The 20455-nt window shown below is 35.6% G+C and overlaps 1 protein-coding gene across 1 annotated transcript in view; it reads right to left on the bottom strand.

Moving 5' to 3' along the window:
• LOC118753434 (zinc metalloproteinase-disintegrin-like) overlaps positions 1 to 20455 on the bottom strand; it is a 357938-nt gene that overhangs the window by 41589 nt on the left and 295894 nt on the right. Inside the window, exon 4 of the mRNA XM_036488314.1 lies at positions 5677 to 5750. Coding sequence (XP_036344207.1) covers positions 5677 to 5750 — 74 coding nt within the window. The remainder of the gene's footprint in view (positions 1 to 5676; positions 5751 to 20455) is intronic.

The following is a 20455-nucleotide window of genomic DNA, read 5'->3' as shown; positions in this document are numbered from 1 at the left end:
CCTACATTAGAGAGGTAAGTTGACTTCATTTCTAGGATAAATAAAAATGTATAGAGCTTCTATTACGGTATCACAGTGGGCCCATGTCGGCCGATGTGTACTTCCTTTCATTGCTGGATGCACTGCGTGAATTCCTATCGTAGAGAGTTACCTATCAGAATCCTCACTCAACCGAGAGTTTTGGGACTTCAAGTATTTATTAGCAGATCGTTTGCATTTACGCGATCCACCCTAGGTCATAAGCTTCTTGCAATTACATATGTTCCAGTTTTCGTTCGCTAAGCTAACATGAGGCCCATCTATCTAAAGGTGAACCACAGGTGGTCACTGACGGTCCCAATCGCTCCTAGCCCAGTGATATCGTTTCAAGGGTAACTTTCCTAGCCAATTTGTCACTTATGCAGATTTCACTGTGCCCTGGAACTCATAATAATAAGTAAGTCTAATTAGAAAAGATTTCGACCCAATTTACGAGAAATCGGACAATCCCTCACCAATTTCGAGTGCACCAGCAGTGAGTTCAGGGTCCCGTTCGCCGCTTGGCAATTAAGGTTAGTGCTTAGTTGTTTCATTGACGTCCCATTCAGGGTAGTGTATCTATGTATAGTGTCTGAAAAACGCTGCTTAGAGCCATTTTAGAAACGCGAAATCAGGAACTCATTCGAAGACCTCAGAAAATTTATAAACTTGTTTAAACAAATCGAGTAAAAGGTCTGTCAGTTTTGACTTCAATGTCAAAAAAGCTTATCCTCAGCATGGTGTGGGAATGATCCGCAATCAACAACTAATACTTTGGTAGGGCTGTGTATTGAACGCGTTCTTCTTGCCTAAGAAGTGAAACTTTCTCTAGCGAATTCCATCAGACGAGAACTCCAACTCCAACCTAAGTGTAGAGTTTTTTAATGGGATCTTGAATTCCGGAGTGAATAAGAGCATTTCCGTCTTGCTAAGAATGACGGTGAGACCATAGTTAGGCACCTATTCAGCTACGAGCTAAACCGTAGGTACTTTTTTTGGGAATTGATAAAATACAAGTAACACTGGACCACAAATTTCAACTTTTTCTCTTTACCAGAAACGCCGTTATGAAATTCTTATGTAAAATCACCCCCTGATTCCGAATATCAAGGTTATTTTTAATTCTATGGTACCGTTTTTGAGATATTTGCAATTTACCGTTTTTGAAAAAAAAATAAAAAATTGGGTCCACTTTATCATATATATCTCAAACGAATTAAGCAATTCCAAAACGGTTTGAAGCTTTTAAAAGGTAATCAAATTTTCTATAAACTGTGCATACAACACTTTTTGCTAGACCCTGTAGATTCAAAGATAACGAACAATCATTACCGATTTTTTCAATTTTTTTTGTAAAAATATAAAAAAAATTGTACTTTGCGGGGAAGGATCTCGAAAACCTTTTATTTTTTTGCAGATTTTCTTTTTCTCCCTAAGCTCTGTTGTATTACAAAAAAAATAAGCTATCATCGAAGAAAATCGATGCAAAACTACGTAAGTTATAAGCGATCAAATAAAAATACCCAGGTTGCGCAACTTCAATGTATGTACCTATACATACATACATATATTAAAGGTATAAAGTGCAAGTGAGATATTATCCGGATAAACGAATAACACCATAACAATGATAACACTTTTTCTTTAAATAAATCAAATAGTACTTTTAATACTCGAATTGTATTATAGTAGTAGAGTGGTTGCATCGAAAGGAAGAGTGGTTGGGTTCGAAACCTGCTGTAGGCATGTAGTTATAAACATGTATTTCCGTCAGTTATGGGTAAGTATGCAGTTAGATTTTCAAAATTATAAGACACAGAGAATTTCTAAAGCCTACATCTAAAACAGGTAGTATTTTCTTTTCCCGGCTTGTTATAAAAAGGAACCTTTCTGTCTAGGTAAGATTTGATTTTTTCAATTTTATTCTTGTTCCGAGTATAAATATGAGTTAATGCGCTTTGAAACTTCATAACATCTTCAAGGCTCGCCGGAGATAGTTCAGTTCATAAGTCTAATTTCAAAACCGTGATTTATTAAAAAAAATAAAATGAGTAAAAGGACGCGAGAATTTGAGTGTAATAAGGATCCAGATATGTTCTGTTTCATGTGTGGCCAATATACTATCATAAGGCGACGACGAGTGTTCTCAGATCATATCAAAACTTTATACTCCAAGTATTTTGGAATTGAGCCTAAAAATGCTGAAAAACCATGGACACCGAACACTTTGTGTACATCGTGTCGAGTAGAATTGATTCAGTGGGAATCAGGACAACAAACAAAATTTGATACACCAATGATATGGAGAGAACCTACTTGCCATTCAATAGAGTGTTATATTTGTCAAACAAAAGTACTTGGCGTTGGAAGATCAACAGGAGTAACCTATGCTAGCGTACCTACAGTGACATTACCAGTACTACATTCAACGGCAGTTGCGGATCCAGTTCCATTGTCAACAGTAACATCTGAGTGCGGGGGATCAAGTTGTACTGAATTTCGCATGGAAAACGAAAGAAACGTTCTGTCACAAGCACAACTTAATGATTGGATAAGAGATTTGGAATTATCCAAGGAAAAGGCCGAGATCCACACTTCTCGTATGCAACAATTTAAATTTGTGTCATCCGATGTTAAGGTGACATATAGTAGAACTCGTCACGAACCATTTTCCAAACACTATACCAAGAAAGACAGTATATGCTACTGCAACGACATCCTTGGTTTATTCAAAGAGTTTGGTCAAACATATGATTCAAAAGAGTGGCGATTGTTCATAGACGGCAATAAACTGAGTTTGAAGGCTGTATTATTGCATATTGGTAACAAAAAGCCTTCTATCCCGATTGCACATGCAGTAAATAAAAAGGAAACCTACGAGGAAATGCAAAAAATACTCAAATTTATCAAATATGAAGAGCATGATTGGAAAATATGTTCTGATCTCAAAGTCGTTGCAATGCTATGCGGTCTACAAAGTGGCTACACCAAGCACTGCTGCTTCCTCTGCAAGTGGGATAGCCGAGCTCGTAAGGACCACTACGTCAGAAAGGATTGGCCGGAAAGAGTCGAGTTTACCGTTGGTGTGGATAACATCAAATACACCCCTCTTGTCAAGAAAGAGAAAATCATACTTCCACCCTTACACATCAAGCTCGGTCTCATTAAAAACTTTGTTAAGGCTTTGGACAAAGAAGGCGAAGCATTCGACTATTTGAAAACAGTTTTTCCAGATATTTCTCAAGCCAAGATAAAGGAAGGTATTTTTGTTGGACCACAAATAAGAAAGTTGATCAACAATAATCAATTCAAAGGACTACTCTCATCAGTTGAGGCAGCAGCGTGGGAATCCTTTGAAAAGGTCGTTGCTTCTTTTCTCGGTAGACACAAAAGCCCTAACTACGAGCAGATAGTGAACGACCTAATCAATAATTATGCGAAAATGGGCGTAAATATGTCTTTAAAAATTCACTTTCTCCACTCACATTTGAGCTTTTTTCCGGCAAATCTTGGCGACGAAAGTGATGAACATGGCGAAAGGTTTCATCAGCAAATGATATCAAGGATTCTGGGACGTCGCAATGATGGGTGATTACTGCTGGTTTCTCATAAGAGAAACCGATCCTAAACTGAATAAGCGTCAAAGTAGAACACATAATTATTTCGACAACATAGTAAAATCAAATTAAGATAAAGATTGTTAGAATATAGTATAAACATAAATAAATTTAAAAAAAAAGTTAAAAATATGGGTAATTTCATTCATAAATTGAACTTTTAACTCAATAGAAACAGAGCATAGCTAGATATTTCACTCTTCTTTATACCATACATACGTTTTGAGGTATACGTTGAAATTGCGCAACCTGGGTATTTTTATTTGATCGCTTATAACTTACGTAGTTTTGCATCGATTTTCTTCGATGATACCTTATTTTTTTTGTAATATAACAGAGCTTAGGGAGAAAAAAAAAATCTGCAAAAAAATAAAAGGTTTTCGAGATCCTTCCCCGCAAAGTACAATTTTTTTTATATTTTTACAAAAAAAATTTAAAAAATCGGTAATGATTGTTCGTTATCTTTGAATCTACAGGGCCTAGCAAAAAGTGTTGTATGCACAGCTTATAGAAAATTTTATTACCTTTTAAAAGCTTCAAACCGTTTTGGAATGGCTTAATTCGTTCTTGAGATATATATGATTAAGTGGACCCAATTTTTTTTTTTTTTTGCAAAAACGGTAAATTGCAAATATCTCAAAAACGGTACCATAAAATTAAAAATAACCTTGATTTTCGGAATCAGGGGGTGATTTTACATACGAATTTCATAACGGCGTCTCTGGTAAATTTTGGCCGTCGACCAGTGTAATTTTTAAGCAAAAAACAAAACCGACTTCAAATCTCATATACAAATTTACGAGTACCGTTTATTTTTTCACGATCCAATCGGATCTAAACTAGATTAGTGTGAGACCACCTCTGAGACACTACCTTACCGATGCTAAAAGAATTTTCGAAATCGGTTGACGTGGTCCACAGTTATGCGGTAACATATGTACATCAAAAAAAAAATAAATAAATAAAAATATTTCGACGAATTGCTAACCTCCTCCTTTTTTTGAAGTCGGTTAAAAATAGTTTCAAATTAGTTGAAAGTTTTCGGTATTTTATTGGGATCTTTTGCACTACTTTGAGATTTTTCGACCGTTTTGGGAATTTTTGTGCTCCGTTCAGAATTTTTCGTAAATTTTCAGGAATTTTCAAGTTCAAAGGCAATTCTGAACTTTTTTTGAATGCCTTCAAATTAAGCGAGAAAGTACCATTTTCTGCTAAAATGTATTAGAAATGTTGTGCATGCAAATATGTTATTAAGTAGTAAGTCATATTGAAGTCATTTGTTTCCTCAAGTTTTTTATAAGAACGCGGAGACTCGTTACGATTTCTATTCTTCAAAGCGTATGTGACGGAAATTATGATTGTATCTGCCGTAAAAAAGTGCAGCAGTTGGTTTGTTTTAACGTAGGTAAATTTTTTCGTGAAAACTTGCAGCTGTTGGCCAACCCAGCTCTGCTTATCGGTGTCCTAGATAAAGTGAAAACCATGAAAACAATAGATGTCATTCTTTCAGTATTCATAAAAATAAACTCCTGTCTGAATTACAATGCCATTATCTATCTACAGGTTATTTTTTGTGCATCTTCTTTTCAACAAGCGCTTCTTTCTTCCTGAATTCCTGAATTGACGTTCATTCAATGTTGAACACGACAGCGACAAATTGGAAATGTCAGCGACAATCATTTACGAACGATGTCGAATCGATGGCAACTTGAGTAAATTTCACTCAGCTGATAATCTGCTTAAAAGGGTTTTCATGTGCGCGTGTATGTGAAATGGCAGCTCATTAACAAACTCGAAAAAAAAATATAAAAAAAACGGTAACTAAAAGTAACGGAATAAAGGACATAACCCATTTGTGTAAAATATAATTAATATAGTACCAATGTGGTTCTGCTAATGGCATTTACTAATTTTTAATTGAAATTTACTTACTAGCGGAAATAAAATTTTACGAATACAATGGCAGACTGTAAAATACTTAAAAATTGGTATGCCAAGTGTATGTGTGAAAATTGGATAGGTAAGCTGTACGAATACTTACGAATTTAATTCCAAGTCTAAGCGAAACTTATGATTAAAGGCCTTAATTAAGAGTGAGGTGCGATGGAAGTGTTTCTGAAAAGAGAAGAAAATTGTTGGTGTTATTTGATGAAAGTAAATCTTTAAGTTTCTCTGAATAATCACTTTATCGAAAGGAAATTAATACATTCCTACACATGTAGTATATGAAAGTTATGTAAATGAGTTAGGAGAAAAAATACCAGCTCCTAGGTTGCTAAAAGATATACAAATTTCGTGTTTCTCCATATCTTCGATAAGCGGCTGATAAGTTTGCAGCTTGGATTTTTATATTTTTATTTATTTTTCCAATGTAATCCTTCTCTTATCCTAAATCGCATAGCATGGACGGGCGCATTGTTTTTCAGATACAGCGTTCTGCGCGCCAAACGCACGTTTTTTTTGCTCAGCAGCCTCACATGTTCGATTCAGTAAATTAGCCTAGTACTAGCCGCTCATTGCGATCACTTCAGCAGGTAATCAATTAATAAAAATTCCCTCGCTATAACTCTTTTATCGTGAAGCGAGTTTCCATACTACCCTAAATCTTATATAATGCTTACGGTGACCATCCGTCTTTTATTTTAAAGGACAATCCTTTATATTAACTCTCTGTCCTTTATAATATTTTATTTTTCAATATAAAGGACGTCTTTTGTCGTTTATTTCTTAAGCAGTCCTTTAAATAATAATATAATAGATTGGCGCTTACACATATGTTAGTGTTTGGCCGAGCTTCTCCTCCGATTTGTGGCGCGCGCCTTGATGTTGTCACACAAAGCAGAGGGACCTACAGTTTTACGCCGACTCCGAACGGCGATTGTATTTTTATGAGAAGCTGTTTTTCATGGCAGAAATACACTCGGAGATTTGCCATTGCCTGCCGAGGGACGACCGCTGTTAAGAAAAAACCTTTTTTCTATATTTTTGCGATGTTACTTTGACCAGGTTTTGAACCCAGGCATTGTGGAGTGGAAGTGCGCACTGCTTACCACTACACCACAGCGGCCGACAATATTTTTAAGCAGATAAGTAATATGAAAAAATAAAAATGTCCCTAATAAAATATAACGAAAACCTTCGCCAGTTTGTTTCGCAACCCCACTTAAGGGCTTTTATTTAATCGGAACTCTTTGTACAATCTATAAATCACGAATCATTGCTAATACTGATAGTTTAAATTTATATAATTGAAAAAAATTAACTAATATTTAGACATTTTCCCAGAAAACCTAATATGCTTTGAGTAAAATTCATTTTTCCCGAAATCACAGGGAAAGTTGTGCCCAGGATCGTGTGTGAATTATGATAAACTCATTTTAGCAGAAAAGAACGCGAAGTCCTTGATAAGGACTTAGTTCAATTTTTTGTACAATTAAAAAATATAATTTACTCGTAAATATTTGATTTAAATTACGATATGAGTAAGATACTTGTATTATACATACGGTGACCATCCGCCCTCTATTATACGGGTCAGTCCTCTTTTTTCGTTCTTCGTCCTGGTAATTTAACCGAGACATTCTGTAAGCTTTTTTCACGAAGTACTGGTAACAATCAGTGGAAGTGAAAGTGAACCGCTTCTGGACAGGAACGGACTTGCAGAAAATGTACTTCACGCTTTTGGGATTGCAAATATTTCGCCCAACACACCCGCAGGTTTTAGCTCTGTAACATTTGCTTGGCTTTATTAAAATATTTGAAAGGTTTTTTTTTTTGATGAATATCGCTCTCTGGCTGGCATTGGCTAACTTTCGAGTGAATTTCTCTCATGAAAAAGGCTTGCCATGAAAATAGTCTGCCGGTTGGAGGCGGCATAAAACTATGGGTTCCATAATTTGTATGATAACATCAACTCGGACGCCATAGATTGGAGGAAAAGCGCAGCCAAGAACTGTGGAATTCATTTGATTGATAAAGAAAAATAAATTTCTTGGACATCTTAAAGCAGAATCCTTCTTTAACATAGATATTTTTTACTACAGCCCCTTCCCAAATTTCTGACTTCTTTGCAGCAAATGTTGAACATTCTGTTTATGAGTCTCAAAAGCGTCCCATTGAAATCTACAGCTTCGCAAACTCATAGCACTCAATTTAGGTCAGCTTGCAAAAGAGGTGTCGATTATTACATGCATGCCAGCCAGTCAGGCGCAGAAGCGGAAGAACGGGTGGTGGAACTGTGCTGAGTGTTTGTAATATGACTATGTACTTTTAGGTAGTACAGAAGGCTACACTAGAGCCGTGTAAAATCGACGATTGCGCATGTTGGTGCAGTGTCAGCTCATTTTGTAAAGTGTAAAGAGGTGACTGTGTTCCTCCCACACACACACACACACACACACACTGGTAAATGGTTGCCGTTTCTACTTTTGATGGCGGCAAAGTCGATGTTGTTATTATCGCTTTTAGTAAGTCGCTTGGGGTGGCATGTTGACTTTGTGGCTGTAGTCGCAATAATATGCCACTTGCCAAAAATATTTGCTCATACGCATGTTCCATTGCTAATATCAGTAGCTGTATTCATACATACTCCGCAAGCGTGCGTTTGGGTGAGAGATAGTGAGCCTGCATGTGTGAATTTGACTTTTGAGTTCATTCAAATGAAATTTCCAAGAATGCAATAAAGGAATAAAATTGGACAAAGCGCTATGTCATATGCATTTCCGTCCATAGCCCATGGCCTGTGGTTATGGGTGTGTGCGTAGTATCCAGGGAACCGTGCATTATTGAGCTGTATAAAGTGTCATCAATATGGACCAATAACAACCAAATACGTGAAGCTGTTGTAGTCGACGCAACAACACAAAGGCATAACCATTGAGCAATCATCAACATCAGCGAAAATAAAATAAAAATACTTCTGTTTCATACGTTGAAGGTAGAAGTGGCAGAAATCAAATATATTTTTGTTGACTATGCAAATAGGAAACAAATATGTGAGAAAAAATACAAACCGTGTCCATGTTAGCGGTAATTTTGTCAAAGCAAAGTCATAGAATCATTTCCATTTGAATCATTTATGTTATACAATTTCTAGCGATTGGCCAAAGGAGTTTTTTGCCTTTTTTTTTTGATTTTAACTGATACCCGTACGAGGTTTACTTTAAAACTGATTGTCAGTTGATGTCAGTATGCAATAATGTGCCATCCCCTAGGTCGGGCGTGTAAGTGCAATTCGTTGAATTGACAAGCAGTGTCTTTCAATGCCAACTCAGGCAGTAATTACATGTAATAGCGATAGTAGAACAGGTCTAAAGAACAGGGATATAACAGTTATAAGTTTCATGGCAAAAACGATGCTCCATAACAGTTATTAGATGAGAAATATTTTTTATTTCGCCGATAAGAGTTAAAACCCAACGTTTACTTTTTACGTTGCCTGATAACTGCTATGCAGGAGAAATATTTTTTCCGTTGCCCTGATAATAGTTATTTTACAACGATTATTTTTTACGTTGTGTGATAAACGTTGTAAGATTAGGATATTGATGAAGATGGAGGTGGAGAATAAGATAAAGATGATGAAATAAAAGTGAGAGAGTGAAATAACTGTTATCAGATAACGTAAAAATAAACGTCGGGAAATAATTGTTATCAAGCAACGTAAAAAATAAACGTTGAGCAATAACTGTTATCGAGCAACGTAAAACATAAGCGTTGGGAAATAACTGTTATCAGCAACGGAAAAAATATTTCTCTCCTAATAACTGTTATGAAACAACGTTTTCGTTAAACTTCAGAATTCGGCCAACGTTTTCAATTTGTAAATTCGAGATAACAATTATTATATATATTATAAAACAAAATTTCAAAATCTTAAGTTATAATAAAAAAACTGAAAATCGGGATCGGACTTTGATAATCTTATGTTCGTAGAAATCTGGAAGTTTGTGTCTTTCTTTAAACACCCTTTTTAAAAATAGCTATTCCAGACCTTAATTGTACAAAAAATCTCTGAGTTATAAAGATTTATATTTCACCGACTGGAAGGTAATCAGCAAGGTAAAATTCAGTTAGGTGAGACCTTGGAAATCCTCTGAGTGCACTTTTTGTGGGCTTCCTAGGCAATGTACCGCTAATTCTCCTTAGTCAGAATTTTTATCTCCATGTAAGGGTTAAAAGGTAGTACGGAGAGGAGGCTGGTTTACCACCATTCGTAAATATTCACTTCTGGTGCAAATCACTTCTGAAACTTATATTGAGGCGATAATTGTAGGGCTATGTATATAATAATAACCACAATAGATTTTTTGGCCTGATGAATGGTTACTGCCTCGTTCGATTTCATCTCGTTAAACTAATAGCAGACCTCGAACAAGCACGAAGCCCGTCACCATTTAAGTTGTTTACTCCCAATTAATTCCAATTTGGCCCTAAACGCATGTTTTCTTGAGGTTCTTTGTCAGCCCTCGGATAGTCTTAATATTGTATTATATGACATACATATATATACAAGAACAATGCACTGCACTCTTAAATGAAGACAAAGAACCTGAGAAATTAAATTAATGGAAGCACACACTAATCATGAAAAAAAACACATTTAACTCTTACTAATATAGGGCGTAAATTGGCACAATGACCGAAAGACTGTATGAAATATCTATCCACCAAAAAATATAGAACCTTTTTCTTTTGTTGTTTGAGGGATTTTTCTACCGTTTTCTACCCAACCTATTTAAAGCTGTGTATATTAGGGTGATCGAATCGGTTTTTCCAAACCAGTTTCGCCCGGTGTTTTGAATATTTTAAGGCGGTTTTCTTGAAGTATTAATTGTTCGAATACCGAGTAAACAGAATTTTTAAAATCGAAAATGGAAGTGGACGATTTTTACAACTTTAATATCTGAATACTGTAAAATTTTTCAATGCAGAAAATTACTTCAAAAATAGAAGGAACACCTAAGACAAATTCTTCGCTGTTTGTCGTAGCCGCTTACTTAACCTTGTCTAAGTCAATGAGTCAATGAGTCGGCAGGCTCGGGTAAAGGGCAGATTCGACTGGTTTGGGCCGTAGCGAAAGGGATGTTAAATGAGCTGATGTGAGTGGGCATTTGAAGAGGTGCTTAATGTCGTCGGGCATCTTATTTAAATTGAACTGAACAGTTTACTCTGCTAGAGTATCCAGAATGGAGTTGTGCCAAAGTATCGCCAGCCTCACGAAGCAATTCGAGCTCTTCGTCTGCGCTAGGTGGCGTTGCTCTCACATGGTGGAACTCACAGGTGAGTGTTGACGAAGGTTTTGGTTGATTCTCGATGACTGGCCTGTCTGTGACATGCTATATTTTTATAGTCGGTCTGGTTCAGCGGATGGTGTAATCTAGTTCTCAAAGACGGTTCTACATGCTCGAGTTTTTCCCGACAAAGTAATGTGGTTTTAACGATCAAATCTTGTTAAGATCGGTGAACCCCATTAAGTGTGAATTTTTCTATCATATTTTTGTTCTGTTTTAATTTTTATCCAAGCTACTTTGAACTGGCTTACAGTAATTCTATGGAAGTTATGTCTGATCTTCATGAAAATTAAGTCCATGGAAGTTATGTCAGTTAGCCTTTTCGGGTTAGTGTGGTTTTACTTTCCTTTCATAGACGCAGTCTCGTAATATCTCGGCCAGTGTAAGAAATTAGCTTACATCCCTGAAAGCTAGTTTCCAAGAAAATATCAAAATTCTAAAGCCTGGCCGACTACTTTCTGTAATCAATGTCAAAGCAGAAATACTATGCATAAAAAATAAATTTGACCTAAGAAATTGGCCTCTTACATTGTTTCTCTACTAGTTGAAAGTTTTTATATACGCTTATATGCATATATGAAGACATTTCAACTTGTCCTTAACAGCGTTGCCGCTTTGGTAATTTTTAACCAAAATTGGTAATTTTTTTCTTTAATTTATCAAATTTGGTAATTTATTTTTCAATTTGGAAATTTTTTCCATTCGGTATTACATGTCAAATAGGTCAATATTGGTTCTGATTCCACATTAGAAAGTGGACCGTAAGCCTTTCTTTTATAGCAATACCAGGTAATCCTGAAAGTTTCGCAAGGCGAAAGTTGTTCCAGGGTTCCTTGACTACTAGAATGGTGTGTTTTTTTAACAAACTGCTTGAAAGTGGCTATTGCTAAGTATATCCACCGTGTCCTTACCTGGAAGGTTTTGGGTGGTCCTACCTTTCCCTGCCAGTTCGTCAGCTTTTTAATTACCATCAATTTTCCGGTGTACCCGGCAACCATATATATGAATAGAATTCTTCGTAATTACGTATGTTCTTGTTCAAAAAGCTACGGCATTCAGCGGGGGACTTCACCCTGTCTATGTGTGAGTCGAAAGCTTTCATTCAAGCGTTGAATTTCTGATATATTTTCTTGTCACTTGTTTACATACAGTGGTCGAAAAAATTATAGCCGCACCATATTTTGACAAGATTTATCATATTTTTTTTTTGTAATTTAATTTTGGTTATTTTTTATAAAAATATTATCCTTTCTTTAACAGAACTGAAACAAATTCAAATTTCAAACTTTGTTCAATATTAAAAAAAAAATATTTCTGCATCAGAAAGAATATTTCTGCATCAAAAAGAAGATTTTTAAAAAATTTCGCTTACGTTATTTTGGCGGTTAGGACTCGATATGTATGTTCGTACAGTTCTGCACATAAAATAAGTTTGGTAATTTTTTGTTGAATTTGGTAACTTTTTCCGGTAATTTTGGTAAAAAAATAAAAAAATGTGTGGCAACACTGGTCCTTAACTAAATAATTACAAAAAAAGAAAGAAAAAAATACATTTTATAAGTAAAATGTTAAAACGAAAATGAATGCCTATAAAAAATAACAACAACAAACCACATAGAATTCCAGATATGTGAGTAGAAACGCAAAGTTACGCTGCATTTTATTTTAATGCGAAAATTCGAAATGAGCTCGGAAATCTACTTGCATTCTACTGACATATACATACATACATATGTATATGTATGCACTAACCACGCATAACCACGCTGGCAAATAAGCGAGTTTGTGTTTACATTTACGAGTAGGTATTTTGGTGCAGTTTTAATGCACTGTTTATTGTTTTAGTACGCTAACTAGTTAGAGCAAATATTCTGATATATATGTACATATGCACCACATCCACTATTTTCATGGAGAAATAACCCTGCAGGGAAACCGGGGACTTAGTGAATCAAATTTCTAGTTCCGTACTAGGTCTTTATCGCCAAAAAGAAACAAGTCCGATAGTAACTAGATCCCCACCAGTCCAAAATCGGCGAAAAGTGTCACTTAAAAAACTAATTTTTTTTAAAGTTTTTTAACTAGAAATCTATTTCTAAGTGACGAATTTAGAACTGATTCGGAACTATAGAAAAAGGGATGCAGAAAGAACTAGATCTTATTTGTCGAATTTAGAACTAGCTCGGAACTATCGAAAAAGGGATGCAGCGGGGGCTTGTTTACTTTACATAGATATGTGTTTGGCGGCTTTTACGTTCAAATACACTTTTATTCTGTGCTTCGCAGATGCTTTTTCATAGCTTGGTAATATAAAACCAAAATTTGTGTTAACAGTTTAAAATATTGAGACCGCCTGGAATCGAAGCAATTACAGCGAACATCTCTTCAAACTCAGCTACAGCCAAAGGTATGTAAACGTATATTTCTTACAATAATTCAAACAAATTTAATTTCAAATTGAAAACGCATTTCCTTCAAAATATCTTAAAATTGCACACACGGAAGAACCAAAAAGATTGAAAAATCATGATACCTATTTCTTTCGTTTGTCGATTTTAGAACTGGTTCGGAACTATAGAATTTAGGACGGTACTAGTTCAGAACTGTCGAAAGTGAGATGCAGCGAGGGGCAATTGACACTTCCTAGGACATCGCCATTTTAAATTCGCCAGTTGCTTGCATGCAAAAGAGATTTATCGCGAACCATTTAAATTTACTAGAAGCGCACCAGTTCAGAACTAGAGATTTTCTCCACAGGGAAGTACCTTATGCAATGCTCGTTCGTAACTTATTCACATACAATCCAACTGCCAGAATTCGAATCATGCCTACTTATAAATGTATATTCTGTACATACATACATACATACGTAATTATACGAGTAATACATACTTAGAATATGTATACTTATGTACTCTGATTTGTGGTACAAGCATGCGATAAATATTAATGAGTTGTGCAACAACGTTGACAGCATATGTTATTTTGACATTTGCAACAATAATAGCGTTGAATCATGTATGTATATGTATATGTACACATACCCTGTAGGGAACTCAACTAACTATAAATGGATTGAGTTAACTTTTTTTCAACCAGGGGTGACTACGCCTCGACTACTTTACAATGCTTTCAACTGACTTTTATATGATGATGTCGCAAAAAAAGTCAGCTTGATTTCAGCTAACTAAGTACAAACCGGTTATTAATAAATTCACTTGTAGTGTGCCAATTAACAGAATGTGTTTGGTACACTCGGCTTATATTCTTATTTTAGGTTAACTATTGCCTGCATGATAACTATTTAGTTAGCATGTATTAAGACCCCTAAATATGTGCTATTAACATACATACATATATAGGAAACAGGTATTCATACATACACACATACACACACACATACATACATATGTATATTTTCGGCTATGTTATTGTAAATCAAATAAACTAAATCCATGTTTTCTCGCGTTCAGTAAAAAACACAATGACAGTAAATGTACAAAATTGTTTTCGATTTCTTGTTTTTGTGGGGAAATTCTGAATCAATTTTACATACATTCATACATACATATTCCCTCAATTGAGCCCTGCATGACTTTGAAACCAATCAAAAGTTAGCCGTGATAAGTTCGACAAAAGTTGGCTATTTTAGAAGTCGACTTCGAAATTCCCGACAGGGTATGTATGTTTTACCAAAAACCAAAAGCAGCGGTTATACTCGTATATACAAAAGAAAACAAATAAGCGCCAAATTGGAAAAGCAATTTGATTGAAGAGGAATTCTGGCGAACGGAGGAAGAATTTCAAATAAACAGTAAGGATGCTCCGTTATCATATTAATTGCGTTCTTTTATAAGCTGCAAATATAATACTGCCACTTGTATCTACATATGCGTTGTGTAACTGGCGATAAAACAAGTAAGGAGTCTTTCCCGAAAGCTTTATTACTTTCATGAAAATTTCACTCCATCCTGTTAGATGCATACCGCATTTTAAATTAGTTGTTTGGGAGCTGAAAAATTTATTTACCTTCACTACATACTACATTGGTAGAGGAGTTATATTTATAACAAAATTTCATATCTGAACAATCAGTAGTATGGAAAAGACACCTTAGAAAGCACCGAACTAAATGATTTTCACAGCAGGCCTTTTATGAGCAATAAGTAAAGAGGTCTCACAATTTCATGGTTTTAGTAAAAATTTGTTTTGGAACAATCAGTGGTGTAGGAGATATAGCTTATTGAATACCGATCTTGTATGATTATTTAGAAAACAGTTTACGAAATTTCTCGGTTTTAGGTGTCCTAATGAAGGTGTTTTAAAACAAAACCCTATATCTAAACAATCAAGTCGCATAGAGGCTATAGGTTATAGAGCCTCTATCTTTGTAATTTTCACTGTAAGCTTTCTTTTGATAATGAGTAAAAATAGTCCGAAATTTCATGTTCCTAGCTGCCTTAATGGAGGAGTTCTAAAGAAGAGTATCATATCTGAACAATCAGTTACATGGATATAGTGACCCGATGTTTGTCATTTCCACTTTCTGTTTAATAATAAGTGGAGATCGTGAAAAATGTCATGTTACTAGCTGCAAAAACTGATTAGATATAACAAAAAATCTCATATCTGAACAAAAAGTAGCAAGGGAGGAATAGTTGTATTGGTCCGATTTTTCCGATTTTGTTATAGAATATGCTAGGTTTTTATAAAAAAATTATTTGATTACTTTAAGCAAACAATTCCATAGGTTTTTCGGAAACAGCTCTAATAGGCGGCCTACACGATGCGTCTGACTGGCGACTCTGTTTAAATGTGTTAGTGAAAATAAATGTGCCTTAATTACATCGACATGACTCAACTGTGTATAGTCTAAAGCGAGTCAATACGTATACAAATGACTCGCGAGAGCAGACGCACCATCTATGGCGACTATAACGATTATTATGAAATTTTGTTATCAGATAATGGCTTGAACTCTAAGGTTATATAGTTAGAAAGGTGTACCTAATCTCCACGAATAATCCTATAAAATTGCCACTTTTTTCAAAGTAGTTACAAATTAAATACGACATAATGCGGGTATCAAATGGAAAGCAATTTAAAAATCACCAATTCAGGCATATTTTTCAACAGGGTCGCCACGCTTGTCTATAAGGCAAGATAATGTATATAAGGATATTTGTGTTGCTACTTTCTTTCGATTCTACAAAATGTAACGAAATCAATTTAATATGAATATCAAATTTTCGTGATATGATATCAAGTATTTTGTTATTTTTGTTAGGGTTGTCACGTTTTTTTGTAATACAAATGTGCTCTTATTAATTCCAAGGAACACATTTGTTCCATATGTACCCACTTGCAGTACATATGTATGCACTCAAAATACTCAAAATATTTACTCTACATCGTGGAGTACCACTAAATAGTGTTGCCACCTAATTTTTAATATAAAAGATTTATTAGATGTAAAAGTTAAATATATTTTCAAAATGTTCTTTTAATAGAATTCTGAGGTAATGAGTAAGCTAAAATATTGTTAATATTTTTTTGTATATCAACACACTTTTTTCCAAATTTTTTATTTTCATTTTGTTTTACTGCATACTGAAGTAGTTATTGAGCTAAATTACACCGGTACAACAAAAACAAATGTGTGTGCTTTCAACCAGACCCACCTACCGACATATATTTCGACCCGCTGAATCGGAATCTAAGGTCCGTTTGGCAAAAAATGGCGAAGAATTCTAAACCATTGCAATTTACTCGAAATTTGGGGGCGTACGATTCGGTAGTTAATGTATATATAAAAGTTAATTAACGTATTGATAATTTTTGTTTTATCGAAGAAGTATTGGTTAAGATATTCTGTACGTATATACAGAGTACCGTTATTTTCTTCACGATCCAATGAACGGATCTAAACCAAATTAGTATGGAATCACTTCTGAGGTACCACCTTTGTTTTACTAGAAATAATTATAGAAATCAGTTAACGTGGTCCAAAGTTATGCGGTAACATACATAAAAAATATAAAAAAAAAATCCGACGAATTGATAACCTCCACCTTTTTTGATTTCGCTTAATAATAAATTGCATTAGTAATATTCCATAAAAAATATTTGTGAATTAAATATATCCAAGTAAAAATTATTTGATACCTTGAAAACTTTAAAAAGCAAAGGTCAGTCAACCTAGTGCTAAATATTAAATAAAAAAGGAAAGCCGGCATTGTATTTGGTAGCTTTCCTTTTAGTCGCTTGACTGTAATCTACACCTAGGAGCTTAAAAAAATTTCTAAAAGCTCATTTAATAACTTAAACAAATAATTAACAATCTCAAATGACATTACTTATTTATTGCGTGAAAATTTCAAAAGAACTGATCAAGTACGCTTTCAGATGCTTTCTAGAGCAATGGTAGTAAATAAATCATTAACCTGAACATAATTTCCGCTTTTATTAATTTTTCACTTGGCTTCATTTATGTTCTTAAATATGTATGTATGTATATAGTTAGCGATTAGCGTACGCGCTGAAAGCGACAGGCAGCAAATAAATTTCTGGCGCTTCAGCGACTAATGAAATCATTGGGATCACTTCGGCCGACGACAACAACAAAATCGAAGTAATATAACAAAATGTAAGTATGTATTTAGAATGCGGAAAGATGTACAAGAAAAGAAAACTGAAATCAAAAGAGGAGAGAAAATGGCAAATGTAGGCTGCCAAGCAAGTCAGAAGAGAGGATACTTTTTTTCGCACCAAATATTTTGTCTTCCAATACGCAGTAACGCATTTTTCAACGCGCTTCATTATTAAAATGTTACGCTTGAAGGCGTTTCAAAAACGATGAAAGCAATGAAATAAAAGCTTAATGACATTGCGCCTACATACATACGCACAAGTGCGAATTTAATAGGAATATGGTACTGTAGACTCTTACAAATTTGTACAAGAAAAAAAAGAGCCATCCAATCAGCAATGAAAGCCATTGTTTGGTTGTACTCATAGTAAGCGAGCACAAAAAAAATCCAATTGTCTGCCTCAACATGCATGCTCATTAAACAAATTAAAATGTAGCTGCCGCTGCCTCTTGGAGCAGCCGTTGTGGCGGCGAGCAGGCGCAGGGGAACATGGGGTAGTGCCGCGGTTCGCCTAGTGACAGTGACAGCACGGAGAACATTTCAATTTTCATTTCATTTTTATTGTGCATTCACATAGGAATAATCGTTGGCGCTTTCGCTTTAGCTTTCGCATAAATGCTTTGGCCAACTGAAGGTCCACTTGCCGGCGATACCACATTGCGCAGAGGTTTCCTCAATAACAGCTTTAAAGCAAAGAAAGGCACTATTTGAAGGCCATGGAATAGGTATTTTTAGTTTATTCATTTTGATTTTTTCGTTCAAATGTTCTTCACCAAATTTAAGGGCTTTTCCACCCAATTGACTATTTTCATTTCCGCTGTTTTGTTTGAGGTGATACAAAATTGGCAATATATATTTTTTTCTAGCAAAGGCTATTAAATTTACAACAGCTTTTGTATGCCTAATACATAATTACAAAAGACGATAAGCAAATCTTTAAGTAGACCTCGACGTTTTAATATTTGATTTTAAATTTTGTAAAAAAAAAAATTATTTTTAGGTCCTAAGACAGTGCTCATGAGGAGTAGATTTTCTCAACCAATTTCAAACATGTCCTTACAAGTACTTCCTGATGATCGCAAGAGTTCACTGCAGAGAAAAAGGGTGTCGCCAACAGGATCACGCTGCGATCGGGCGCCACACGAGCTATGTATGTGGGACCAATATAGGGAACTGAAGAGGGAAGGGAGATGTATTTGCCGCAATTAGAAGAGATAATACCGAAATACCGTGACCACGAAGAGCTTGAAATGCTGGCCGACAATAAAAAACACCCGAAAATTTGACCAGAGAGTTAGGCGACTTGCGGAAGGTTTCAAGACCAGGGCAAATTTTTGTAAGACCAACAACGGTAACCTAGTGATCGATGTCCAGAAAGTACTTAAATTATGGCGGCAACATTTTTGCTGCCTACTGAGATCACTAAGCCCCAGTCGATGAAGACTGCTGAGTTGATAAGGTGCATGCATCAACACTTATGCACAATATGGTAAGATGAACGCTCGCCAGGCGACTGGAATTTAATTTAAGTGTGTTCTGCCCAATCCACAAGAAAGGCGACCCCGCCATTTGCGCCAACTACCGCGGGATCAGCCTTCTAAGCATAGGTCATTAGGTCTTATTGAGCGTATGGTGTAAAACGCCGAAGCCTGCTGTCAACAAACTGATTGCACCTTATCAGTGTGCCTTTACATGAAGAAAATCCATCATAGACGAGCACGAAAAGAAGTTGTCTTTATGATGCGATGTCTGAATTTGGACTGCTCCGTCAGAACTGGGAAGGACCTCTCCGGGGCCGTTTGATACCAAACGAGATTTCAGGCAAAGTGACTCCTTTTCGTTTGATTTCTTTAATCTGGAGATTGGATTGGAGAGACCAATCAGAGCCGCAGAACTGAACCGCTCCGGCATGATACTTTACAAGAGCGTTCAATTGCTGGCGAACCAGACCATGGTTTTGTCGCTCTTAGAGGGACCGTGCATTGAGTACACGATGAGGATAAATATTTAGAAATTACGCTAGACAAGAGGCTTGATTGGCACTCCCATCTTGATAAAACTCTTACTAAAATGGATGTCTTGTGGCCATGTGGACCTTATGTTGGAAAATGGGGCCTAAACTCGCAATCTCTCTTTCGATTATGTCGCATGCACCTGTGGTACGGGGGCATAAACAGATCAAAAACCTGCCATACTACATAAAAATTATACTGCAATTGGTGACATTTATATGCCAAATGCAAATGAAATTCTATAAAATTTTAGCCCAGCTTTGCGTAGGATATGGATTTTATAAAAAATTATTTTCATAAAATATTTAATCGGTGCCCATCAAGAGCCGACATGTTCTCCCGTTCATGGAGGGAAATATAAGCCACAACTTCTTTCACGTACACTGCATATACATACATATATCATCACTACATATGCATTAGCACCCATCCATTCAGTAGTTAAGCAGTGAATTTTTTATAAAACTGTACTCGTATCCTTAGCTGAAGAAAGATGCAAAAGAAACAAAAAATTGTACAAAAACTATCGCTTAGGTGTCGTGCTAGATAAATCGACTGTGGTAACCAGCAGGGCAAGCCACTATAATTTTTAACCGTCTAACAAAAAATAATTTCTACAAAAAAAAAGTAAAGTAAAAGATAAAAACTGTACACTTTTCTTGAAAATATGAGTGTGCTGCACGCATTTATTTTCTGCTCCATAAATTCTCCAAAGTATGCTGCATAGCGAAGCGGATAAATGCATATGCACGTACATACTTGCATACGAATGTATGTATATATGGATCTGTGTTAAAGGCAGTAAAAGAAGAAGCATGCCAGATAGAACTGAGTGGCTTGCGTGACATGGCCATGAATGCGACGCC

The sequence above is a fragment of the Rhagoletis pomonella genome, unplaced genomic scaffold (assembly GCF_013731165.1).
Source record: "Rhagoletis pomonella isolate Grant_MI unplaced genomic scaffold, Rhpom_1.0 Rhpom_scaffold_00002, whole genome shotgun sequence".
Lineage (NCBI taxonomy): Eukaryota > Metazoa > Arthropoda > Insecta > Diptera > Tephritidae > Rhagoletis > Rhagoletis pomonella.
This window is presented reverse-complemented; position numbering and strand designations above follow the sequence as displayed.